Source organism: Balaenoptera borealis (assembly GCF_965194805.1).
Source record: "Balaenoptera borealis genome assembly, chromosome: 14".
NCBI lineage: Eukaryota > Metazoa > Chordata > Mammalia > Artiodactyla > Balaenopteridae > Balaenoptera > Balaenoptera borealis.
This window is the reverse complement of record NC_138875.1, coordinates 88,456,839-88,482,201: the sequence shown is the minus strand read 5'-3', so window position 1 is coordinate 88,482,201 and position 25,363 is coordinate 88,456,839. Positions and strand designations below refer to the sequence as shown.

The 25,363-nt window shown below is 46.6% G+C and overlaps 2 protein-coding genes across 7 annotated transcripts in view; one reads left to right on the top strand and one right to left on the bottom strand.

The window, feature by feature from the left end:
- SLC15A4 (solute carrier family 15 member 4) overlaps positions 1–25,363 on the top strand; it is a 186,708-nt gene that overhangs the window by 68,563 nt on the left and 92,782 nt on the right. The window contains exon 9 of one of the 6 annotated variants that reach the window (XM_082353249.1): positions 18,081–18,179. The exons of the other annotated variants lie outside the window; for them this stretch is intronic. Coding sequence (XP_082209375.1) covers positions 18,081–18,164 — 84 coding nt within the window. The 3' untranslated portion in view covers positions 18,165–18,179. Of the gene's footprint in view, positions 1–18,080; positions 18,180–25,363 lie in introns of those variants that run through there. 6 annotated transcript variants of the gene reach the window in all.
- The window catches only part of TMEM132C (transmembrane protein 132C), a 382,337-nt gene continuing 378,155 nt past the window's right edge, over positions 21,182–25,363 (bottom strand). The window contains exon 9 of the mRNA XM_082353213.1: positions 21,182–23,934. Within this exon, the coding sequence (XP_082209339.1) occupies positions 22,771–23,934 (1,164 nt within the window). The 3' untranslated portion in view covers positions 21,182–22,770. The remainder of the gene's footprint in view (positions 23,935–25,363) is intronic.

The following is a 25,363-nucleotide window of genomic DNA, read 5'->3' as shown; positions in this document are numbered from 1 at the left end:
TGAAGAGAAGGAAAGTGGCAAGAGGGATTTGCCACTTTCCTAAAGACAAGATATCAAAACCACAAACATGTTAGCTAAGGCAAGAAGAAATGACAAAATATATGTTCACTTCTGTTCAGCAACTTCTGAATCCTCTCTCCAGACACACAAGCGTTTTCTTAATGCCTGTGTGTGGAGTACAGGGCCAGCAGTGAATGAGATGCAGTTGTTCAAATTTGTGTCCGTTCTCCAGGTGCTGGTCGGGCAGAGGAACCAAACACATCAGGAGTCATTTATGACTGTGCTGGGTTCACGGGTAAGCAAGGTCGTGGCCCCTGTAGGGCACTGATTCTCTGAGCGCTAAGTTGTTTGGTAAAGCTGGGCCGTCTTCATCTTGCCTTTTCCCAGCCCTGCATCTATTCCTTCTTCTTCTGTTAACAAAACCATATAATCTGGGGGTGCGGGGAACTGAGTCCACTTTTAGTCTATGAGTTTTCCTTGGCTCTGGAGGTAAGCATTTGACCCAGGCAACTAGGGCATTGAATAGTCTTAGACACAGTGGTAGCTTGATAAATATATATGTAATACAATGGTCTAAAGAGATTCAATTCCGAGTATTTTGTCTGAATGGTTAGCAAAAAGAATGGTTCTTTTCACTGGAAGTACTGAGAGGTTAAAAATCAAGTCTGACGCTCCTGGTGGCCATCATTCTGCCTGCCTGGGCATGGAGTTGACACAGAGAAAGGCAGAACTGAGAGCCCGAGAGAGTGACAACAATTGGAGTACCTGGATTCAGCTATACCTGAAGCTTCCTGGACTTTTAATTTTATCTAGCCATACCCCTCCTTTTCTCTCTTAAACCATTTTGTGTTGGATTTTCTATTGCTCGAAACCAAAAGAGTCTTTCCTGCCACAGAAATCATGCCATACTTCCCATTCTTTGTTCCCCTCCTTGTCTCCTTTTTTATCTTGTTTGACCCTCAAATTTTGAAATTCTGTTGTTCTTAGGTGTGTTCTCTTCCACTCAATTTTCCAGCTCTCTGCTAGTAACATCGTCAAGTTTCTTTCAGATTATAATGAATGAATCAGGCACTGGTGTCATTAAACAGCATCCAAATGAAGACATACCTGGACTTGACCTTGGACAAAGCTGTCCCCGGTCCAAAGCCACATTTGGCTTCATTTTTCAAGCTCATATATCTCCTCTGAGAGCTGGTTTCCCAAACACAGGGGTATAGACTGAAGGGCCCTGTACAATCTGGGAATTCATTTTATTTTTGCCAGTTCACCAAAAGTTTAATATTTACACTCAAGTTTGTGCTTCCAAGGGAGAGTCATTATTTCCTCTCTCGGTTTCTATGATACTTACAAAAACGATCCTGAAGCCTGCACTTGGGACTGAACAGATTCCAGTATGATCCCTGACATATGTGCGGTAAATATTTCTGCTGGGAAAAAAACCCCTCATTTTATAATCTGTCCTCCCTTCTCCCAGAAGGAAACCTTGAATGAAGCCCACGGAAGCCAGGGCCTCACTCCAGAGGCCAGCTGGACAATACCCAGAGACAGAGGAAAAAGGACTTTGACCGTCTGTTTTGGGGCCATGTCTCTGAACATGTGGCTGAACTTGCTCCTGAGAAAGGCACAGTTACACTTTAGCTGGAAACACAGAGAACGCTGGGCTCTTTTACACGAACAGTAATTATGCAGGGAGCAGCCTCCGAATACTTAGAACACATTAAAATTTTTATCAAATAAACATTTGGACATCATGGGTGACAAGGACCTGAATACAGGCCACGGGGCCTGAAAAAGGGTTTCCATGGCAACCCTGCTTGGCTAAGAGCGCAAACCGCAGACAATCACGAATGAGAGGCCAGCTCTTTCCAACGAGACCCACCTCCTTGACTGAAATCCTGCTTTTGTGCCCTGCTCCTGAATGGCCATCCCTGGTTCGTATTTTCAAAAATGACTTCAGCAGATATCACTTGTAACTGCCCAGAGTTGGGTATGTTGGGCTGACTCTCTGTTTAAGAGGACGGGAAAGGCGGCTTGAGAGAACCCACACGCCACTCACCCTCCCTAAGTATCAGAAGGATGAGAATGGGGCTGCCCAAGGCCAGGGGGTCCCCAACTCAACTCCCGTGTTGGTTGGATGCTATTGGCCTGACCCCAACATTTGCAGGGCCCCAAAGCGACGTTCATGGTGGTCCACATACCATGTATAAATGCTTAAACGTTACTGATCATGCTAATTATTAAATGAAATGTGTGCCATCCCCCAGCTTTGACATTTCAAAACAACCCAGACAGCCAGGCCTGTTTGAATAGCCTTAAGATTCTTCGTAGTCACATGCAGAAAATGTCTGAACCGGGAAATTCAGCCCCTGACACCTGGCCCACGGTCCTCCCCGAACTCTTCCTTCCCACATCCCTCTCCCAAACTTACAGAGACTTACCTGCATACACATGGCCACCTGTCCTGCAGAAGCAACCTTTCCTTGGACCCTCTGCAGACAGCGGCCCCCAGGCTCAGGGCTGGGCACACAGGCTTTCTGGTCTTCCCTCCAGAGGTTGGCCTCAAGTAGAGGCCCTTGCTGGCCTGGTAGTGAGCCTGGGGCCATTGTGCAAGGGATCCTGTGGTCCACATACCTGGAATATGGTCCAGAGGAGAGCCCAGAACTCCTAGTGGGCATTGTCCCATTGGCATTAATTTCCTCAGGCTGCCATAATAAAATACCAAAGGCTGGCTGGGTTACACCACAAAAATTAATTTCTTGGGAATTCCCTGGTGGTCCAGTGGGTAGGACGCTGCTTTGATGGGAAAAGCAGCAGTTTCCCAAAGAGGGTATAGTTCTCTTCACAAGGGAGAAGCAGAAAACCGTCATTTCTGATAGAAAAGCTCTTTTTGATTGATCAAAAGCTCCGGAGTTGACAGTTTGGGCCAACGGTGCACTGAACTGAGGTTGATTTTTCCACACTTCCACTGCAGGGGGCACGGGTTCAATCCCTGGTTGGAGAACTAAGATCCCACATGCCGCGTCGTGCGGCAAAAAAAACAAAAAACAAAAAAACTTAATCTCTTCACAGTTCTGGAGGCTGAAAGTCCAAGATCAAGGTCTTGACAGGTTTGGTTTCCTCTGAGCCCTCTCTCCTTGGTTTGCAGACAGCCTCTTTCTTGCCCGGTCTTCATGTGGTCTTCCCTCTGTGTGTGCCCACGCCTGGTGTCTCTTTGACCAAATTGTCTCTCCCTATAAGGACACCAGTCACGTTGGAGGAGGGCCCAACCTAAGAGTCTCATTTAACTCAATCTTCTCTTTAAAGGTCCTATCTTTGAATACAAACACATTCTGAGAGATTGGGAGTTAGGGCTTCAACATATGAATCTGGGGGAGGATACAATTCATCCCATAATAGCCTCCTTCCCTGGGAGGGACGCAGGTCTGTAATAATACACAGGCGGAGGAGAGCCAGACCGGGGACCTGTGCAGTGTGGGACGTACCTTGCCTAGGTGTGAGGGTACTGCTGGGCTTTCTGTTTGCTCACCGCTAAAGCTAATGGTCTGGTGCCCTGGTGGTTTTGGAGACCTCTTCTCACAGCTGGGTCATTTAAATGCTATTCTCAGATCCTCCTTGACCTAGAACATGATCATATCTGCCTGTCACACTCATTCAGTGATGAGCATGTCTGGGAAGCAGTGGCATTTTGCCAAAATTCATGGGCTGTCGGTCCAATCGAAGGTGGTCAGCTCATAGAAAACCACCGCATCTGTTGCCGGATTAATCATTTGCAGAGCTAAAGAAAGGGGGAAAAAATTGGCCTGTGCTATTGATGGGAAAAGCAGCGGTTTCCCAAAGAGGGTATAGGTCTCTTCACAAGGGAGAAGCAGAAAACTGTCGTTTCTGATGGAAAAGCTCTTTCTGATGGATCAAAAGATCCAGAGTTGACAATTTGGGCCAAGGGTGCACTGAACTGAAGTTGATTTTTCTGCTCTTGAGGGAGAACCGAGTTTGATCATTTGCGAAAACTGAAACATTAGCAAACAGTGGATTCCCATTTGCAGGCTCCCAGCAAAGTGGAAACTAGTACAGCAGACACATGCTTCAACTTGTCAACCTGCACCAGCCGGGCCCCGGCGTCTGACAAGTCCCGCAGGAGGTACCTCTCCTTCAATCTTTCTTCCCAAGAACAAAGACAAAATGGTAGGATTTGCTGAACACGGATCCTCAAAGAAAATTCCCAGCCCATAGACATGCCTATATTCCCGGGACCCACCTTTGCATCTTCTGATCGAGTCTCAACACAATAAAGAAAAAAGAACAAACCAGTGATTCCTACTTGTTGAAATTAGGAATTTTACTAATAACATTGTAACCTAAAGTGGGGTCCTGCTCGCTGCTCAAAAGTCAATAAAGGAGGCCAGTTTGGTGGAAAGGAAAGTTTGCTTTATTTTGGATGGGGGGCGGGGAGAAGGCCGGATGCCTGTCCGAAGGCCGACCCACCCCAGCCCAATCGGTGGGCAAGCGCTTTTATAGACGGAGGGAGGGGGCCCCGTGCAGGACCAGCACAGGCAGCTCCGACAGGCATCTTGAAACTGGTCATCGGTGGTCTGACCAGCGTCCTCTTGATTGTTTTAGGTACAGTTAATCTTCAGTTCCAGGGTCGGTTTGTCTCCATTTCTTTGAGGCCAATTTTTAGAATTGTGGCAGCTTATGTCATGGCTACAGTCTGGTCATCGTGTAGTTCACTTCTTCCACCTGATGGGGGTTTCAGTATCTACAAAACAGCTCCCAGGACACGGCTCAGAATATGATCTCTAGCCCTTGAGGAGGAACTAAAGGTCCTTGACTATGCTTAGTGACTAAACTATTATAATTTAGTCTTGTTGGACTGTTCTCCTTTGTTTCTGCATTTTCTCACTTCTCTGATTAACCTTATTCTTTGGCTGAAGTTTTTGCACAGACAAAAGGCAGGCGGAGGACGTGGGGCGGGGGAAGGACCATAGGGTCCTGCTCTGTTTCAGCACCACTCTCCACTGACTCACTTAGAAGCACTGGGCGCTGGGCTAAGTGTTTTGCCTGCATGAAATGAGAAAAATCTTCTCAGTGACACTAAAGTCAGGCATCCTCCCATTTTACAGCTGAGCAAACTGAGGATAAAAGTCATTGAGGAATTTGCTAACGGCCACTCAGCTAGTACGTGCCCTGAGTCAGTCAGCTTTTCTTCTTTTTTTAAAGTGTACAATTCAGTGGTTTTCACTATATCCACAGAGTTGGGCAACCATCACCACAATCAATTTTAGAACATTTTCGTCACCCCCCCCAAAGAAACCCCATACCCTTTGGCTTTCTTGTCCCCATTCTCCTCAGCCCCAAGCAACAACTACTTACTTTCTGTCTCTATGGTTTTGCTTATTCTTGACTTCCTATAAATGGAATCATACAATATGAGTCCTTGTGAGTCTGCCTTCTTTCAATTGGCAGCATAGTTTCAAGGTTCATCCATGTTGTAGCATGTATCAGAATTGGATTTCTTTTCATGGCTGTTTAATATTCCATTGTGCGGACACTTTGTTCATCTATTGATCTGTTGACGGACACTTGGGTTGCTTTCATCTTTTAGCTATTGTAAATAGTGATGATATGAACTTTCATATACAAGTTTTGGTGTGAATACCTGTTTTCCTTTTTTTTTTTGGCTGCGTTGGGTCTTCGTTGCTGCGCGTGGGCTTTTCTCTAGTTGTGGCGAGCGGGGGCTACTCTTTGTTGCGGTGCGCGGGCTTCTCATTGCAGTGGCTTCTCTTGTTGCGGAGCACGGGCTCTAGGTGTGCGGGCTTCCGTAGTTGTGGCACGTGGGCTCAGTAGTTGTGGCTCGCAGGCTCTAGAGCGCAGGCTCAGTAGTTGTGGCACACGGGCTTAGTTGCTCCGCGGCATGTGGGATCTTCCCAGACCAGGGCTTGAACCCGTGTCCCCTGCATTGGCAGGCGGATTCTTAACCACTGTGCCACCAGGGAAGCCCGAGTCTTTGCTTTTCTTTGTATGTCTGCTTCTCTTTGGCAGTCGATCCATGTTTGGGAACAGCTTATGCACATTTAAAAAATTGGCCAATTGCTCTCCAGATATTTTATAACATTTAAACACCCACCATCCTGTTTGGTGACATTCCTCTCTCTCCACAACCCCCCCTCTATTTGGAGTGACTTCACTAAAACAATTGCAACACTAATCATTGCCAATTTGGAAGAGGACAGATGATGGACTGCTTTCGTTTGCAATCATTTGACCATTTCTGAGATGTTTATTGATTTTTTATATGTCTTCTTTTGCCAGCTAGTAACTGGTCAACAAATAAAAACAGCAAGGAAGCAGGGAAGAGATGACTGGGAGAGAAATTCTTCGGCATCCCTGAGTTCTCATTAAATACCATCCTTTCTCTTCTCCACAAGTCTGAATGGCCTGGCATTTTCCCTTCTCACTTCCGCTCAATGAAAAGTAATAATAAGTAAGTAAGACGAGTTACTTTATTCAACTGGGAAGAGAGATAAACTAGTCAAGACCAGATAGGAGAGAATGCCTTCTCTAAAGCTGCAGAATATGCTTGGCTAATGAGAAAACAGACCTTTTGGCTACCCTTCTCCTTTATCTTCTCTGATCTATTCTCGCAGTTGCATTAGGAATTTCTACCTTTTTCATTAAATTGCTCCAAATGAGGAGAAATCACCAAGCTACAAAGGCTCCTCTTTGGAAGTCATAAAGCCAGCTCTTTAGAAATGCAGGCACAGGTTGAATCAGACAAAAAGCCCTCATTATGTGGGCACGCTTAAAAAATTCAGACCTGTGTGCACAGATTGGGGTCAGGAGCAAACGGGACGTGACTGCAGATGCCTTGGTTCCTTGTCAGGAGCCTTGCAAACTAGACCAAGAAAAGAAAGGGTAACAAGAGAAAAACAAACAGAAGTTTATTCATGTGCGCGTTGCACACACACAGGGAAGAACTCAGTGATGAGTAATTCAAAAGGGTGGTTAGAACTTGGGCTTATAAAGCACCTTAATAAAAGCACAGTCATTTTGTATAGAAGTGACAAGACAAAGGAAAGGGACTTTGAGCTTCTAAAGGCGGCGCATTGTTTGAAGGTGAATATATGGAGGAAATTATTGGGAGGAAAGGGCTAGTTAGTAAGGTTTGTTATGTAGATTTCCCTGGTGCTGTCTCTGGGCTGATAAGATTCTACCTAGAGTTGTGTCCGGTGATTCAGAATCTTCCCGCCCTTCCTGGTAGAGAGGGAGAGGGCAGAGAGTTTTGCTTGTGTTTGCTTCTTTTTAATTGTCTTTACCTCAAAATGATTGGAGTGGCATACTCTGAACCCCTTCAAATACTACTGAGCACATTGCGTGTGGCGAGTCCAAACTGAGATGTGCTCTCAGTATTTTACTAGGGATTTACTGTATTTACACAGGATTGACTGGATTTGGAAGATTTGCTGCAAAAGTACAAAATATCCACTAACAAATTTTCATTTGATTACATGTCAAAAGGGTAATAATTTAGGTAAATTGGTTTAAATAAAATATTTAAATTAATTTTTTTTTTTTTTTTACTTTTCAAAATGTGGCTTCTAGAAAATTTTAACTTACATATATGACTTACATTTTGCTTTTAATAGACAGTGCTGGTCTAAGAGCACCGTGAAATGTCTCTTATCTATTCATACAGGCAACATGTTTATTGAGAAACTGCTATGTGCAAAGCACAGGATACCCGAGAGGGAATAAGGACAGAATCTCTGTCTCCCTTGCCAAGGGTCCCCCCGAATTAGGAAATGACTGCTCCAGGCTTTAAATCCAGGGGCGTCAGACTTTTGAGCTGTACGGGGTCCCCCCTGCCACAACCCTCTCCATGATCTATGGTTAGAATTCCATGTCCTCTCCGTGCCACTGGGACAGTCATACCTTCTCCAATCCAGCGTCTGTACTTTCCCAACAAATAGTCTGTCCTTAGCATGTTGGAGCAGGAAGCAAGCACCGGCGGACCCGTGTTGTTATCATGCACGTGTCAGGGCAGGCATGGTTGGCAATGTAGCATATATGTGGTCTTCCCAACTCTGGACACACAGAATTGTCTCAGACACACACACAGAGGGAGCAGTCTAGAAAACAGAACCCTCAGCTTCTCCAATCCTTTTCTCACTCCCTCACCATCCGGTGACCCAGTACCTGCCCACCTGGCCAGAGCAGCCTGGGGTCCTCAGCAGCCCTGGGGGGCAGGAGGGTGTTGTTTGTTGGCTAAGAGGAGGGGTCATCTCGTTGGTCGCTCAAGAAGAAGCAGGACTCTTCCTACAATGTGCTTGTCTTTAATTAACCAAAGAGAGAAAATAGATTCATGAAGATGACGCAGGGTGTCAGATTAGGGGAGGGAGGGAAGATGGGAGGGGACCCACAGGGCAGGTTTGCAATTACGTGGAGATTCACACCGGGATCAGGTTTAGCCTCTCTGTGGCTGACTCTTTGGTTCTGACCTTTTATTTCAGAATTGAAATGGAGCTTAAGATCTTTCCCAAACGATGGGCTCAATGATCCAAGCAGCTGGGGCTGTTGCCAGGTGGACTTCCAGGGAGCTCGAGTGGCTTGCCTGGTTTTTTCAGAGTGTTTCAGAGACATCAGATCGAACTCACGAATAGCTCACATTTATTGAACACTCATCAGGCACGCGGTGCTAAGTAGTTGGCTCGCACGCTGTTCTATGTGAGGGGCAGTGCGGTGCAGTGGTTAGGGGGGCTTGGCACTGGATCCAGGATGCCCAGTTCCGGTGCTGACTTTACCCCCTAAATAGACAGATGACTCTCGCTAAACAGCTAGGCCTCTTGGTGATCCACTTTTCTCATATGCAAAAGGGTGGCACTAATAATGCTATTACCCCATAGGTTTGTTGTAGGGGATAAATGAGTTAATATTTTTAAAGCACTTGGAACAGACCCAGTACATACATAGTTCTTTCAATGTTCTTTGTTACTATTAGCATCGAATCTTCATAACAACCCTATGAAACAACGTATGAGTTTCCTCTTGCTGCTTAACAAGTGACACACCTTGTGGCTTAAAACAACACAAATGTTTTGTTTTTCTTTTTTATATTTCTGGAGCTCAGAAGTCCTCAAGTCAAGGTGTAGGCAGGGCTGTGTTCCTTCTGGAGACTGCAGGAGAGAATCATTTTCTTGCTTCTTTTGCCTTCTAGAGGAAGCCTTGCATTCCTTAGCTCATGACCTTTTGTTTGGATTGCTCTGACCTCTGCTTCCCTGTCACATCCTTTTCTCTGTCTCCCTCCCGTCTCCCTCTTTCCCTTAGAAGGACCCTTGCAATGACATTGAACCCACTTGGATAATCCTGGGTAGTACTTTCTAAAACCGCGCAAACTCAGATTGGGACTTGAACCCACAGTCTTTTAATTGAGATCACACACGTGGTCTCAGGACTTAATGAAGCTCAGGTTCTTTAAGTCTCATCGCAGAAAGAATTCAGTGAGAGACAAAGTGTTAGGTAAGAAGTGGATTTATTTAGAGAGGTACACATTCCATAGACAGAATGCAGTCCGTCTCAAAAGGCAAGAATGGCCTTGGGAGAAGCACAGAGTGTGGGCCATCTCAGAAGGCGAGACGTTCCAAAATACGGGGTGGTTAGTTTTTATGGGCTGGGTAGTTTCATAGGCCAATGAGCAGGAAGATTATTCCAAGTATTTCAGGGAAGGGGTGGGGATTTCCAAGAATTTGGCCACTGCCCACTTTTTGGCCTTTTATGGTCGGCCTCAGAACTGTCTTGGTGCTGGTGGGTGTGTCATATAGATGCTGATGAATTACAATGAGGCTCAAGGTCCACTGGAAGTCGAATCTTCTGCCATCTTGGACCCAGTTGGTTCTAACCAGTTTATGCCGTGTCCTATGGCTATATCATTCTTTTAAAGGTTGTGCCCTGCCCCCTTCCCTCCTGTTTCAACTGCATCTCAAGATCCTTAATCACATTTGCAAAGTCCCTTTGTCAAGTAAGTTAAAGTTTTCACAGCTTCTAAGAATTAGGATGTCAACATCTTTGGGGAGCCATTATTCAGACAGCCAGAAGTCATTATTATTATTATTATTATTATCATCATCATCATCACCATCATCATTATACCTGAGACATCAGTATGTCTTCCTTAAAAATAACACGGAAGGTTAATTTGGGCCATACTCAACTGAAATTACAAATCAAACATAATGGTGGCATTTACAAGTTTGTGCAAAACAATGATTTCTTTCAGGACTGAGTTGTACATTCTAACCCGTGCAAGTGGTAGAATCAGATTTGCACCAGGTCTGTCTGATTCTTGAATCTTTGCCTTGACCACCATGTACGAGAAGAAGGGATGTATTGTATCAGAGTCACACAAATGTTGAACAAAAACACTAATCGGGGGCCAACGGCTTACCTAGACTGGTTGTCATTTTGCCTTTTGCCCATTCATTCAGGTGAGGTCTCCTGAGGCATCTCATATGTTAAGCGTCGAGCTAAGGGTAAACGTGCCAACGTGCATCGACTATCTAGAATCCACCTTGTCCTTCCACCTGCCTGCTGTAACTCTGTGTACTTTGCTCTGTATACTGAGGCGTTCCTGAATATTGTGTGTAGGGCAAGATCGAAACATGGCATGTATGTTTCCTCATTAAAGGCTCTTCTGGTGCGTTTTTTTGTAGAGCAAAGCTTTGAGGAAGGAGACTGATTAATGCCATGTTAAAAAATTAAATGTAGCAAATACAGATTTCAATATTTCAACTCAAGTCTGTGAGACACGCATCTTAGCTTTTCTACCATCGTTTAATTTCTGTTAAGGCAGACATACCTAAACACCTACATCAAAGACTTCCCTTACCCCCCCAGAGTGGTTTGTTGCAAAGGATTTTGATGCATGCAGGAGTGGCGTGGAAGTGGGGAGTGGTCTTCATAGCCCCACCAGGTTTTCCTCAGACCTGGTAAGGAGTAGGGGCCCTAGAATGATCCTGGGGAATTCTAGAGCAGCGTGGGAGTAAGTTGAACGTGAGCTGGACCTAGAGGAAGGTTGTGTTGGAATGACCCCTGCATGGACAGGGGGCCCTACTAGATATGGTCCCCATGCCCCACTCCCAGGATAATTTCATGGCACTACTTAAGCCTATTGGAACTTAGATGTATCCTTGGGGAGCAAGGAGGAGAATCCGAATTGCTCGAAATTAAACTCTTGTCCCTAAAGGTAAAAGACTTCATAAGAAAAATTAATTTCAGTTACAGAAAATAAACAAGAAAATGATATTTTTTTACAGACCTGAGTTTGTGGCCTAAAAGCCATTCCACCAGAAATAAGTTTTCATATCTTGAGGTTGTTTAAATTGGAAGCCCATTTGCTTGTACTACATAAAGTCGTTTATTTATTATTTAAATCAGTTATTAAGATGTAGAAGATTCTAGAACTTTCCATGTCCCCCTGAGACCACGAGTGTCCTTGATACAAACAGGGAAGAGTAATTTTGGGTAGAAATGAGGAACATCATCTTATATGCTACTTATGAACTTGGACTCTGGGTGATTACAACTTTTTTTTTTTTTTACTTGTTTTCTTTTTGTTTGTTTCTTTTTGTTTTTTTGGCTGCGTTCGGTCTTTGTTGCTGCACATAGGCTTTCTCTAGTTGCGGTGAGCAGGGGCTACTCTTCGTTGAAGTGCGCAGGCTTCTCATTGCGGTGGCTTCTCTTGTTGCGGAGCACGGGCCCTAGAGTGTGTGGGCTTCAATAGTAGTGGCGCATGGGCTCAGTAGTTGTGGTGCTCAGGCTCTAGGTGCACGGGCTTCAGTAGTTGTGGCTCATGGGCTGTAGAGCACGGGCTCAGTAGTTGTGGCGCACGAGCTTAGTTGCTCCGCGGCATGTGGGATCTTCCCGGACCAGGGCTCGAACCCGTGTCCCTGCATTGGCAGGCGGATTCTTAACCACTGCACCACCAGGGAAGTCCCCCTACAATGTTCTTTTTCATGTAACTGATCGTCCTTTATTGGTAGATGCCTCGTAGGTGTTGAAACACTGCTTTGCATCCGAGTTGTCCTAGTCCTAAAATTTTTATGTAATTAATAAAGTTAATTAATTAATTTAATGCAGGGTCTGCAGCAATTTGTGCTTGTTTTCCTGGGTGTGAAACTGACTGTGGATTCCACTAGGGTAAGACACTTCATTTATACCAGGTAAAAAGATCCAAGGGGATGTGGAGAAAGAAGAGTACTACTCATTCAAAAACCAGACAAAACACACAACACAAACACCGACACGTTGAAGAGGGATGATGGCTGCTTACCCTGATTTCACAGCCCTGATACTCTGATCCTGACCCCGCATAGAACCGGCATTCTGCTATGATTGTGCTTCAAAACTCCACAGAATTTCTACAGATGTCATTTGTTGGAGTTTTTTTTAAATTTTTCAACCATCATCCTAGTAAATGGATAGACTATCTGCCAATTGCACAATTAAAAATCCCAGAATCTTTCCTTTTCCTTAATCCTAGATGTGATCTATTAGCAAATCCTGCTGGTCTTACATCTTAGATTGAGTTCCTCCGGATGCAAAATCTGGGACAAGGGTTTGGGAGCGAGTGATTAATTTTGCAATAGCTCATTCCGAGGAGGCACCAAAACGGACCTGGGGAAGTGAGAGGAGAAAAAGAAGGAAGCCAGCACAGGGTGGAATGAGCCCCATCCTGATGGGACGCTCTCCCCAAAGCTCTCCTCTCACGATGGTGCTACCGATCTTTTCAGCACGATTCAGGGACGTTCACTCTCCTGTTGAGAACCCTCCAGAGGCCTCCACGTTGCCCGCTCCCCTTCCTATGCCATTCTGGGCTGGCATCATTCCCCACCATTTCATCCTGCAACCTCTGCCTCCCAGCCACACTGGCACTTTTCTAGTTCTCAAATACAGCCATCCGCTCATTCTTGCTTCAGGCTTTTGCACCTACCGTTCTCTTTGTCTGGAACCCTGTTACCCAGGGATAGCTGGGTTTATTCCTAAATTCTCAGCGTAAATGTTGTCTCACACCTACCCCGTGGGAAGCAGTCCCCTTCCACGCATGGCGTCCAATGATTCCTCACCGCTCTGTTTATTTCCTTCGTGGCACTGTATTTTCACAGTCTGATAGCATCTCACAGATTTAGCTCATGTTTATCTATTTTCCCTATAAGAATATACTTTCCATGTGGATAAAGACCCAAACCCTCTTGTCTACTATTCCAAGTACACGGACGAGTGTCTTATTCATAGAAAGTTCTCAGTATTTATTGAATGAACAGACGAATGAATTTCATCCTGTCTGTGCCCCGGTTTTCCTGACTATATCCAGTCATTTCATGTAATGACTCTCTCTTTCCACGGAAGAAGCAAAGCTCTGAAAGTCACCGCTTCCTGAGATCTCACCGTTCAACACGGCCTGGCTCTTCCAATCCCACCCTTCACTTAGAGGACAACATAAATGAGAGAAAATGTAAATCTGGACCCCGAACTTAACCTCAAGTTTTTAAATCAATGACATTTCACAGTCTGGTAATTTCTTTCCACCCAAATGCCCTCTTTGACAGAGGAAAAAAAGGCTTTTTGGACAGAACATTCTGGTCGGTAGAATATAAATTGAAAAAAAAGTCATAATTTGCTTCATTCTTTGAAACATTACCTAATGTTCTGTCTGAAAGAGAATGGTAACAGGATAACCTGACTTTCCTCTTCTTCCTAGTTCTACTTTGTAAACTCTTCTTGATCCAAATTTATTTATTTATTTATTTATCGAGCTATTGTTGATTTACAGTATTGTGTTAGTTTCAGGTGTACAGCAAAGTGATTCAGATATATATATATATATATATATACACACACATATATTCTTTTTCAGATTATTTTCCACTATAGGTTTTTACAAGATACTGAATGTAGTTCCCTGTGCTACACAGTAAATTCTTGTTGGTTATCTATTTTTTAAAAAATATTTATTTATTTATTTATTTGGTTGCGCTGGGTCTTAGTTGAGGCAGGCAGGTTCCTTACTTGCGGCTCGCCAGTTGTGGCATCCGGGCTCCTTAGATGTGGCGTGCGAACTCTTAGTTGTGGCATGCATGTGGGATCTAGTTCTCTGACCAGGGATCAAACCTGGGCTCCCTGCATTAGGAGCACAGAGTCTTATCTACTGCACCACCAGGGAAATCCCGGTTATCTATTTTATATATAGTAATGTATGTCTGTTAAACCCATACTCCTAATTTATCCCTTCCCCCCTTTCCCCTTTGATAACCATATGTTTGTTTTCTATGTCTGTAAGTCTGTTTGTTTTGTAAGTAAGTTCATTTGCAGATCCAAATGTTTAAGTGAGCATCTCCACCTCAGAGAACTCCTAAAGCAGGAGTCGACTGTCACAGCCCTTGGGTTTTCTTTTCGTTTATTTGTTTGGTGTTTAGAAGGACTTACTTAGGAAAACCACCCAATTTTAGCTTCTTCCAGGTGGAAATTTTGAGATGCAGAGACCAATCCAAAACATTATTATTTGGCCAAAGGTTTGAATAAAGAACTTGGAAAACATGTGCATTTAAAAAGCCAATATATTATCTGGGCCTCTGACCTCTGTCCCCAGTAGAGCTGTGTCCTCCACAGTCGTGAGGGAAGAGAGAGTGAACTTTTATATGCGTGAACCCATTTTCGTGCTGCTGGGAAACCAATCTCTCCAGCCACATGTTTTTTCAATGGCTGGTCCTTGCCGCGCGCTCACCTCCCTGTGCAGGGTCTTTGCACCTGTGCTTCCCTCTGTCTGGTGTTTTACCTAGATCACATCCTAATGCCTCTAAGGAATCCCATGCTCCAGGCCACATGTCCTCAGAGTGGCCCTCTCTGACGTCCCTGGCCACCTTGAGTGTCTCATCAGAGCTGTTCCTGACCCAGCTACCTCTCTTCTGCCATAGTTGAAACTTTTGCAAAGCTCTGTGTGAAGATTTGATTAATACTTATAATGGAGAGTGCCTGGATCCCTACCTCTGGGTACCAGCCCGCGTGTGCCCAATTTCACCTGCTTTCCTTTCCAAGATCCAGCACCTGAGGCTTTTTCTTACCAAATCCCACTTTGCTGACCTGCACAGACGCCAGGGAGGGCCTGGGAATTTACATCCCCCCAGGGTGGCCCTGAGCCAAAAAGAGTGCTAGGAGATCACCCACCTAACAGCTTAGCCTTTAACACCTCCCTATCTTGTTTTCTTAGCTTCATGTCCAGTTGAGAAGCTGGCAGTTTCCTGAAGAGGAAATTGTTCACTGGACTCACTTCCCTGCAAATCTCTTATCTCAGGAATTTCAGACCCTCAGTCCCCTGCTGCCTCCAGTGTCCTGGACATAGTATTTGTCTGTCCAGCCCGGTGAGCCTATTGCAAGCTCTGGGCTGTCACGTTTGGTTCAGCCTCTGAGCAATACCCTGTGCATGGACAACACCCCAAGGAGAGAGCTTGGTGGCCAATGTGGGGCTCACCTCTGTGCCCGTCCCCGCTCCCTGGGATCTTTGCCCTCCCGTCTCCATCACCGTGGTACCAACCAGGGTTCTTGGCTTCCTTAATCAGTAGAAATTGATCAGAGGCCAGACAAGAAATTCAGGCAAGGTGTTATTAGGGCCCCTGCTGCAGCAGGGGGGAGCGAGAACCAGTAACAGGTTCCCCTACTTGCTCACTCCCCGAGGCGGGGCGAGCTGGCTCCTTATATGGGGTGAGGGTAGGGGTGTGTCCAGGGGTGGGGCTGGAGGCGTGGCTTAGGTGCTCTGCCCGCCCTTATGGTGGTGTTGAGTGCAGGGGGCATGCGCAGTGCCCTGCGTTGTTTCCCGACCCCCTGCTTTTGCTCCAGGCTCTTCAGAAGTAGCAGTTGGATTTTTTTTTTTTTTTTTGGTCTTTTTGTATCTTGTTGTCCATAATTTGCCCCAACTGCTCATGCACGCAGTATCTTTAGTCCCTTATAGTTTCTTTGTATTCTGTTACTGGAGGAGACGTGTGTCCAGGTGCAAGTCCTGCAGCAAAAGGCCCCGGCTCCCAGGTCGCAGCCTGTCTCAACTGCAGTTGCGCTCCAGTGCCTTGAAACAGCTGTTCTGTGGCCTTTAGGCCGCTTGTGTCATTATTAGCCGTGGAAGAGTTCGTCTGTATGAGCGACTCCTTCATCACCGCCACAGAAGGCAGGCTACTCACTGATGCAGGCTGGCCATCACCTCGATCCCTTTCACCTCATCTTCCAGGGCTCCGTTTGCCCTTGAGGGCAAGATGTAAACTGTAGCCTCCACTTGGAAAGTGCAGCCCAGGCTGCCCGCTTGGCAAGCAGATGGTATTCTTGTTCAAAGGAGAGCCGTAAGCTTCTCCTCCAGGTGCAGGTATATTGACAAGCAAAGATTGGGCTGGATTTTAGTCCCCAGTTTCCCCCTGCCCCGAGGGGCCCCCTCATGCAGCCCACCATCTGTCCCATGCACATGGGAGCCCCATCACCTCCGACTGAAGGCTGCGGAACTTCCCCTGTTAATTATACTTAAAAAGCAATTTTTGCACTTTGATCTCAACCACGGAAGAAAAAAGGCATCCGAGGGCAAAAACCTAGAAGGACATCATCAAAGCTCCAACGGGAGTGAATTCGGTCATTTTTATAAATTGTTTACAATGCTCTTGGGCTACTTTTAAAAGTGGAAAAATAATTTTTTTTTTAAAGGAATGTAGTTTATTTATTTATTTATGGCTGTGTTGGGTCTTCGTTTCTGTGCGAGGGCTTTCTCTAGTTGCGGCACTCTTCATCGCGGTGCACGGGCCTCTCACTGTCGCGGCCTCTCTTGTTGCGGGGCACAGGATCCAGATGCGCAGGCTCAGTAATTGTGGCTCACGGGCCTAATTGCTCCGCGGCATGTGGGATCTTCCCAGACCAGGGCTCGAACCCGTGTCCCCTGCATTGGCAGGCAGATTCTCAACCACTGCGCCACCAGGGAAGCCAGAAAAATAATTTAAAAGTCACGTTTGTAACAGTATACTTTCAAAATATGAATAGGACCGTGCAAAATTATGTCCACCATTTGAAAAAAAAAACACTGATGTGTGTGTAAGATGAGTTATTAATTTTTATTTCTGGGAGGAGGAGCCAGAGGCCTTATTTTTCTTTATTTCTTTTACTTTTCTAGATTTTGTGTCATGAGCCTGAATTGCTTTTTTCTGGTCAGTTTGATTACATTTTTAACACAAGAAAATATATGTGAAGCTTGTATTAGTGTAATAATCAAGACCACAGTTTTTGGAGATACGGTCATGGGTCTGAGTCTGGCTCTACTAGTTCCTAGTCTTGACCTTGAGAAGGATGCGCTGAGCCTGTTTCCTCACCTCTGATATGGGGGGAAACACACATGCCTCAGAGGGTTGTTGTGAGTGAATAACAACACACACTAAGGATGTTCAATACTGAGTCTGACCCAGACTTGTTAAATGGAGTCTCATTATTATTATTCTCGTAGTTATTGTTAATATTATTAAAATAATGTTAATACACTATTGTTGATCACAATAAAGATTAATGCTCATAAATATTACAGTTGACCCTTCAACAACATGTATTTGAACTGCAAGGGTCCACTTATACGTGGATTTTTTTCCAAGGTAAATACTACAGTCTTGCAAGATCCAGGGTTGGTTGAATCCACTGATTAGGAATCACGGATAAGAAGGGTAGACTATAAGCTCTACTTGGATTTTCCACTGCAGGGAGGGTCGGCGCCCTAACCCCCGCGTCGTGCAGGGTCCACTGTAATATTAGTTAAGACCTACTCACTTACGAGAAAGGACAGTTTGTCTTTTCAGAGCCTTGTGTTCTGAGAGGCCATCAGTCTGGCTGGAGTCTACAGGTGACCGTGGACACGCTGGTGGGAACATAAGGGCAACGGGGGGTGAAGGCACTGCCCACCTCCCCTGATCCCCTGCCGTTCTGTGCTTAACTAACTGCCCCCTTCTCTGTTTCCACCCTCTGACTGGCAGCACCTTGAGGTCTTGTTAATTACTCCATTCTTTGTGTGTTCCCAAAACCAGGCACACAGCAGGTGCTCAATAAGTGTGTGTGACATGAATCATGGGACCAGCATCCAAAAGCCAAGCTGCCCTTGTTCTACTTGATCATTTGAGCGGGAAGGAAGAACTACAGACTGTCTACCTGGAAAGCCTTGTTATTGTTTTGTCCACCTGCCCGTCTGACAGGCTCACATCACTGTAAAAGGGCAGCACCTTATTTAAAATGGTGCACACTCATCTCCCTTGTGACCTGATTTGCAGCACGGAGCTGACACCCATCCTAGGGAGTCAGAGGCCAGACACCTACAGACTCATTCAGTGGGGTCACGGGTTCACATCCCAAGGGTAGGCGGGCTTGGCGGGAAGGGCAGCGCTGGTGCAAGAAGGAGAGCAGACATCCTTGAGGAACCTCCCAATTTGTTTCAGGGTCTGGCCATACTGGAGCTGTGTCCCTCCCTAGGCGAGGTCGTATTTGAGTCTTACAATAAAAGAGACATTTTGACACCACGATACCCTGATCGCCTGAAATGACCAACGGAAAGTTTTTAATGATAGTTGGAGTCACTTATGTCAACCAGGGTGGCCAAGCATTCTGTTTATCCTGAGAGGATTCCAGTTTTAAAACCAGGACAGTCCCAGGGGAAATGGGACCCGTTGGTCCCCCCAACACGGCCTCTTAGCTCTACTCACACCATGGCATGTGCTGCTTGAGGGAGGAAGTTGTCAAACATCTTCATTGTCTCAGGCTCTCAGAACCAGCGTAGCTCAGTTGACCCCAGTGGACCGCGGAGGTGTCTGCCCAAGGCCAGCAGCTGGCCTTTTTAGAGTTTAACTTGGGGCAGAAATGAAGCAACCAGCATTAGATCCAACCACAGTCCTCTTTCTCTTGATTTGAAGCCTGATTCTTTTTTTTTTTTTTTAAAGGAATTCCTTTATTTTATTAATTAATTAATTTATTTATGGCTGTGTTGGGTCTTCGTTTCCATGCGAGGGCTTTCTCTAGTTGCGGCAAGCGGGGGCCACTCTTCATCGCGGTGCGCGGGCCTCTCACTGTCGCGGCCTCTCTTGTTACGGAGCACAGGCTCCAGACGCGCAGGCTCAATAGTTGTGGCTCACGGGCCCAGCTGCTCCGCGGCATGTGGGATCTTCCCAGACCAGGGCTCGAACCCGTGTGCCCTGCATTGGCAGGCAGATTCTCAACCACTGCGCCACCAGGGAAGCCCTGAAGCCTGATTCTTTTAAAGCAATACATGCGCTGGCTAGGTAGGGAGCTCGATTTAGGAGTGGACGTGGTTTCTCCAGAAGAGGTACCGCAGGCTCTTTTACTGCACACGTGCAGCCACGCTGTGGGAGAACAGAGCTCCCCTGGTGCCTCGATTAAGAGACACTCACAGGGACTTCCCTGGCGGTCCAGTGGTTAGGACTCCGTGCTTTCACTGCTGAGGGCCCGGATTCAATCCCTGGTTGGGGAACTAGGATCCTACAAGGCCACATGTTGCGGCCAAAAACAAAGAACAAAAAAACAGTGACAATATATGAATCCCATCGGCTTCTCACAGACTCTCCCATAATGATATAGATACTAGCCCCCTGCCGCCCCCAGGCAAATCCATGCAGACAGAGAATAGATCGGTGGTTGCCTGGGGCTGGGAATTTGGTGAGGGGGTGGGCAAATGGGGAGTGAATCTGATGAGTATGGAGTTTCTTCTTGGAATGATGAAAATTTTCTAAAATTGATGTGATGTACCACTCTGAATATACTAAAAACCATTGAATTGTACACTCTAAATGGGTCCATTTTATGTTACGTGAATTATGTCTCAATAAGACTGTTATTAGTAGGGAAGTTTCTCAAAAAACTAAAAATAGAACTACCATACAACCCAGCAATCCCACTACTGGGCATATACCCTGAGAAAACCATAATTCAAAAAGAGTCATGTACCACGATGTTCACTGCAGCTCTATTTACAATAGCCAGGACATGGAAGCAACCAAGTGTCCATTGACAGATGAATGGATAAAGAAGATGTGGCACATGTATACAATGTAATATTACTCAGCCATAAAAAGGAACAAAACTGAGTTATTTGTAGTGAGGTGGATGGACCTAGAGTCTGTCATACAGAGTGAAGTAAGTTAGAAAGAGAAAAACAAATACTGTATGTTAACCCATATATATGGAATAAAAAAAAAAAAAAAGGTTCTGAACAACCTAGGGGCAGGACAGGAATAAAGACGCAAACATAGAGAACGGACTTGAGGACAGGGGGAGGGGGAAGTGTAAGCTGGGACGAAGTGAGAGAGTGGCATGGACATATATACACTACCAAATGTAAAATAGGTAGCTAGTGGGAAGCAGCTGCATAGCCCAGGGAGATCAGCTCGGTGCTTTGTGACCACCTAGAGGGGTGGGATAGGGAGGGTGGGAGGGAGACGCAAGAGGGAGGGGATATGGGGATATATGTATATGTATAGCTGATTAACTTTGTTATACAGCAGCAACTAACACAACAATGTAAAGCAATTATACTCCAATAAAGTTGTTAAAAAATTATATAAATTTTTTAAAAAATTAAAAACATAAAACTTATTTAAAAAAAAATCACTCTCTTGTCTTCAACCAAAAAATTCTCTTCCCTCAACCAGCCAAAGGAACCACAATCCCACTGGAACTTCAAACAACAACAAATGCAAAAATAATCAGAATAAAAGTACACCTTTTCCCCAGATGAGAGATCAACACAGTTTTCCATTCAATGTCAAGGCTCTCCTTCTCCTTCGATGTGAATTGGAAGTTCACTGGGTGGGGATGGGGATGGGGGGGGCAAACAGCATTGGCATCACCCTGGAACACATCAGGAATGCACATTTTCTCCTGGTGACCCTGAGCATGCTCACGTTTGAGAACTGCTGATGTAGATGACAGTGGACAGGTGATTGAAAGTTTCCCTTGTTAGGAATTACTCTGGATCAGCCAAGAAACCAAGAGGAAAACAAGCCAACAGTGTATAGTTTTCCTTCTAGACTAGCAGACGGTTTATTTCTTTAACAAGTTGTACATTTGGCGGGGAGAAGAAATAATAGGAGTTAAGTGAAATAACAGACAGCCCACAAGATACTGACTTGTCAAGCCATGGAAAATGTTTTAATGACAATTGGCATCACAGGTATAAATAAATAGCTCCTTTTTCCCGTCTCTAATATGTACTAGAAATATCTTTTTAAAAGGTCCAGCTAAGGTTATGAGGCTTCGAGGACCCTTTCTTAGCTATCGATTTTAGTAATTAAAAAAATAAAAACAGGAAGCGTTGCCGGTATCTGCGGGCGCCGCCCCACGGAGAGCATCACGTGACAGCCGGGCGGCTTCGTCCCCAAGCAGCTGCGGACAGAACGGAGTCTTGGGCTTTGTGTCCCTACCTCGTGGTCTCCTCTGCCTCGTACACTTCACTTTGGATGAGTGCATTTTGCAATGTGCTGCTACACGATTAGGCTGGTACCAAAAAGCACAGTTGATTGACAATCTAACGTAGAGTTTCGTGTTTTCCGTTTATGCTGGTATACCCTGCCTAACGAGGTAAGAAAAACAACTGAAAAACCCTCAGACAGTTTTTTTTAATCCTTGTTCATTTGGCAATATCAGCATGTCTCGGGATAGATCTACCCTGTGAGGCTGGTGCTGATTACTCTTGGGTCTGGTTTCTCTCTTGTGTATCTGACCTCATCTTCCCCTGGGAGAAGCACCCGCACGACACCAGTGATGGAGTCCTGGTGGGGTCAGGGGAACCAGACTGGGCTCTGTGCTGCTGGCCGTGTCCCACTGGTCCAGCCTCTGCCAATGTCCCACCCGCTGGCTTTGGCCCTGTGGTGGGTGTAGTGGCGATGGGTGAAGGCATCTTCCCCCATCCCCCCAAAGGCTCTGCGAACTCCCCCTGATTGTAGAAAACCCAGCAAATATCAACAAGGCTGGAGGGATACAGAAAAGCATCAAACGTAATACTTAGAGTGGATTAAATGACATCGTTTCTAAGCATTCATCTGATGTATAGGAATATAATTTGTTTAATTTAGGAAAATATACTATTGGATCCTCAGGAATAAACATTAAATATAAATCAAATGGAAGTCTAAGACACAAAAAGAAAAAAAGGAGGGAAAAAAGAGAATGTGGAAAAAGAAAAGATGATTAAGTAGAGATGTAAAAATCCTCAGGTCTATCCCAAGAGGCAGCCAATATTCAGAAACGTCTCCTCCCCAAGCCCAGGGTGACAGTCCAAGGCTGTCCTCGGAAAAGGAATATTGAATTAAAATGGAAAATGTCTCTTAGCAGGCCCTAGTTTTAATATATTTTGCTCCTTTATTAGAAATATAAACAGATGATTACTTGTCTTTTTATTTGTCTTTTTGCATTTTTTTTTTTTAACAAATACTTTTTGGTAGCTTGTCTGGGTTATATTTTGACTCATAAAATAACCTTCCCAATTTGGCCCCGCGCAGGTCAAACGTCTCCAGAAGCTCCCTTCCCCGAGTTTATTCCGCCGACTTGCGAACAACTGCTGTCATCAACCTTTGATTACAAAAAAAAGTCCCTTTCCGGCTTCAGAATCTCCAACTGGTTTCCAAGGGGACCCCAACGGTTCCCTGTTCAGCCCCAGATCTGCTCTGGAACCGAAGGAGGGCGTCCAAGCGCTGGCCCTTCGGCCAGAGGGGCCTAGGCTTTGTCCTTGAACTTCTCCAGGCAGTCTCTGAGTTCTCTGGGGGCGCCCACTCCCACGTCCTGGCACACCCACTTGATGTCCTCGTCGGTGCCGCCGAGGATGGAGTTCACGGTGGGACAGCTGTCGTCGGCGGGGATGGTGGTGAAGGTGGTGAACTTCACCTTTTTCCTCTTGGAGGTGGGTGAGTGCAGGGGCTCGTGCGTCTGGCCCCTGCCCTGCCTGTCCCCGGAGTCGGCGGGCCTGGGGACCTGGCTCTGCCCGTGCTTTTGGGAACCGCCGTTGAGCAGGAGACGGTTGCTCTCGTCTATGACGGTCGTGCGCTCGTCCTGCCGGGGGCACGCGTCGCCCGCGTCCTCCAGGAGCTCCGCTTCGTTGCCCAGCCACACCCAATCGTGCGAGTGGGTCACGGAGGCCTGGCCTTCCAGGGGCACCTGCTTGTGCCTGTACTTGAGGGCGAAGGTGGCGCAGTTGATGAGGAAGACGAGGATGGCCAGGCAGAAGACCCCCAGCAGGGCGTACATGCCGATCTCCAGGTCGCTCAGGCCGCGGGGCGCCTGCACCAGGTCGCCGGGCCCCGGCCCGCCCCCCGCCTGCGGCAGGTCCACCTGCGCCGGGAAGTTGGCGAAGTCGATGGGGATGGTCTGCAGCTGGCCCTCGCCCGCCAGCCGGCCCCCGTCCAGCCGGCTGTTCTTGCCCACCTTGTTGTCCAGCAGCGACTTGGCCGTGGGGCTGCCCCTCCGGAGGGCCCCCTCCTCGCGCTCCGCGGAGGAGCTGCCGTACCAGTGCCCCTCCTGGCCCTTGTGGCGCCGGTCGCTGGCGTGGTTCTTCATCTCGGCCTCCCCGTGGTCCCCGCCGGGGCTGGAGTCGGCGTCGTTCTGGCCGAACTTGACCCTGACGATGCCGACGCCCACGGCCAGGACGCTCTTGCGCTTGGATTTCTGGCAAGTCTCCGCGATGGTCAGGTCCACTCGGACCAGGGGTCCCTGGCCTTCCCCTTCGGCCGTGACCACGGGCCGCCCGGGCGAGCGGGGCTGGGGGACGGACACGACGGCCTCGTCCAGGGAGGTGGCGGTCAGGGTGAAGTCCTTGGTGTCGTAGATGTCCAGAGGTGTCACTGAGCCATCGCTGAACTGGAGCCAAGTGCTGAGCACGGCTTCCTGCGGGGAGAGGGGCAGTTAGAAAACCACGGGGGAGGCGAGAGGGGGGGGAGACGCCTCTTCTCTGGGCATCGCGCCTGCCCCCATTCTAGAACAGAACCCGAAGACTTAGGGGCAGGACTCAGAATCCAGACCTGGTGGCTGATGAACCTGGGGGAAAAAAATCCAGGTTTTATATCAAGATTCGAGAGTCACCTTAATGGAACCAAGAACCAATGTAGACAGGCAATGACAGCTCCAGTGTAATCCTTACCCAGGGAAAAGACCCCATGAAAAGCCCTCACTGAATTTAGGCTCCATTGAATTTGTTTGTTTGTTTATTTATTTATTTATTTATTTATTTATTCCATTGAATTTATTACCAGTGATGTCACTTGAGCGTGTCTGCTGGCTCTTCACATGATCTACTACTGCTCAATCTGACGCCCCCTCTTCCCTCCTATCAGAACCCTTGTGATGACATTGAGTTCAGTATGTTCCATTCTCCGTATAATCCGTGGTAATCTCTCCATCTCAAGCTCCTTAATCACACCTGCAGGGTCCCCTCTGACACATCGGGTGACGTATTCACAGGGTCTAGGAAACATGTGGCCATCTATGGAGCGCCATTATTCCACCTGCCGCGGTGCTGATGGTAGCTAAGGTGTCCCTAGTGCTTCCTGGGTACCAGCCACTGTTCTAAGTGGTTTTCATGATCAACTCATTGAATCACCACAACAGTATGCAAGGTACATGCTGTTATCTATATTTCTCATTCTGCAGGTGAGTAGACTGGATCACAGGGGGGACCCGAGGCTCACCCAAGTTTCCACCGCCAAGTGACAGAGCTGGGTTTGAGTACAGTCAGTTCGTCTCGAGTTTTAACCACGGTTGCTGGTCAGTCTCCTGGCTGCCTTTGACTCTGAGGTCACTGACCAGGCCAGGGATTGAAGGAAACAATTGTGATGTGTCTGGAATTCTTCCCTGTCCTCTAAGAACAGGCATTGAGTGGTCCAATTTTCATTCATCTGATCATTTCAGGGACATGTATTAAAAGCCTCTTCTGTGTCAGGCCATGCGCCAGACACTGAGTAGTCTTGGACAGAAGACTGACAGAGAGTAAACAATACACGGCTGTTTATCGTGGCAGGCTGGGATGTTTCCTGGAGCTGGGCTGGGATGTTAGTTCTGCATAAGTTTGATGTGCTAAGTTTTACTTTATTTTTTAATTTTTTTTTGGCTGTGCTGCATTACTTGTGGGATGTTAGTTCCCTGACCAGGGATTGAACCTGCACCCTCAGCAGTGAAAGCATAGAGTCCTAACCACTGGACCACCCGGGAATTCCCTAAGTTTTACTTTTTAATGTACAGTTCAATGTACAGGGAGGAAGGAAGGTGATTGGAGGTTAGGAGGGAGATGGGTTGGCACTGGCTGTGAAATGGCCAGGAG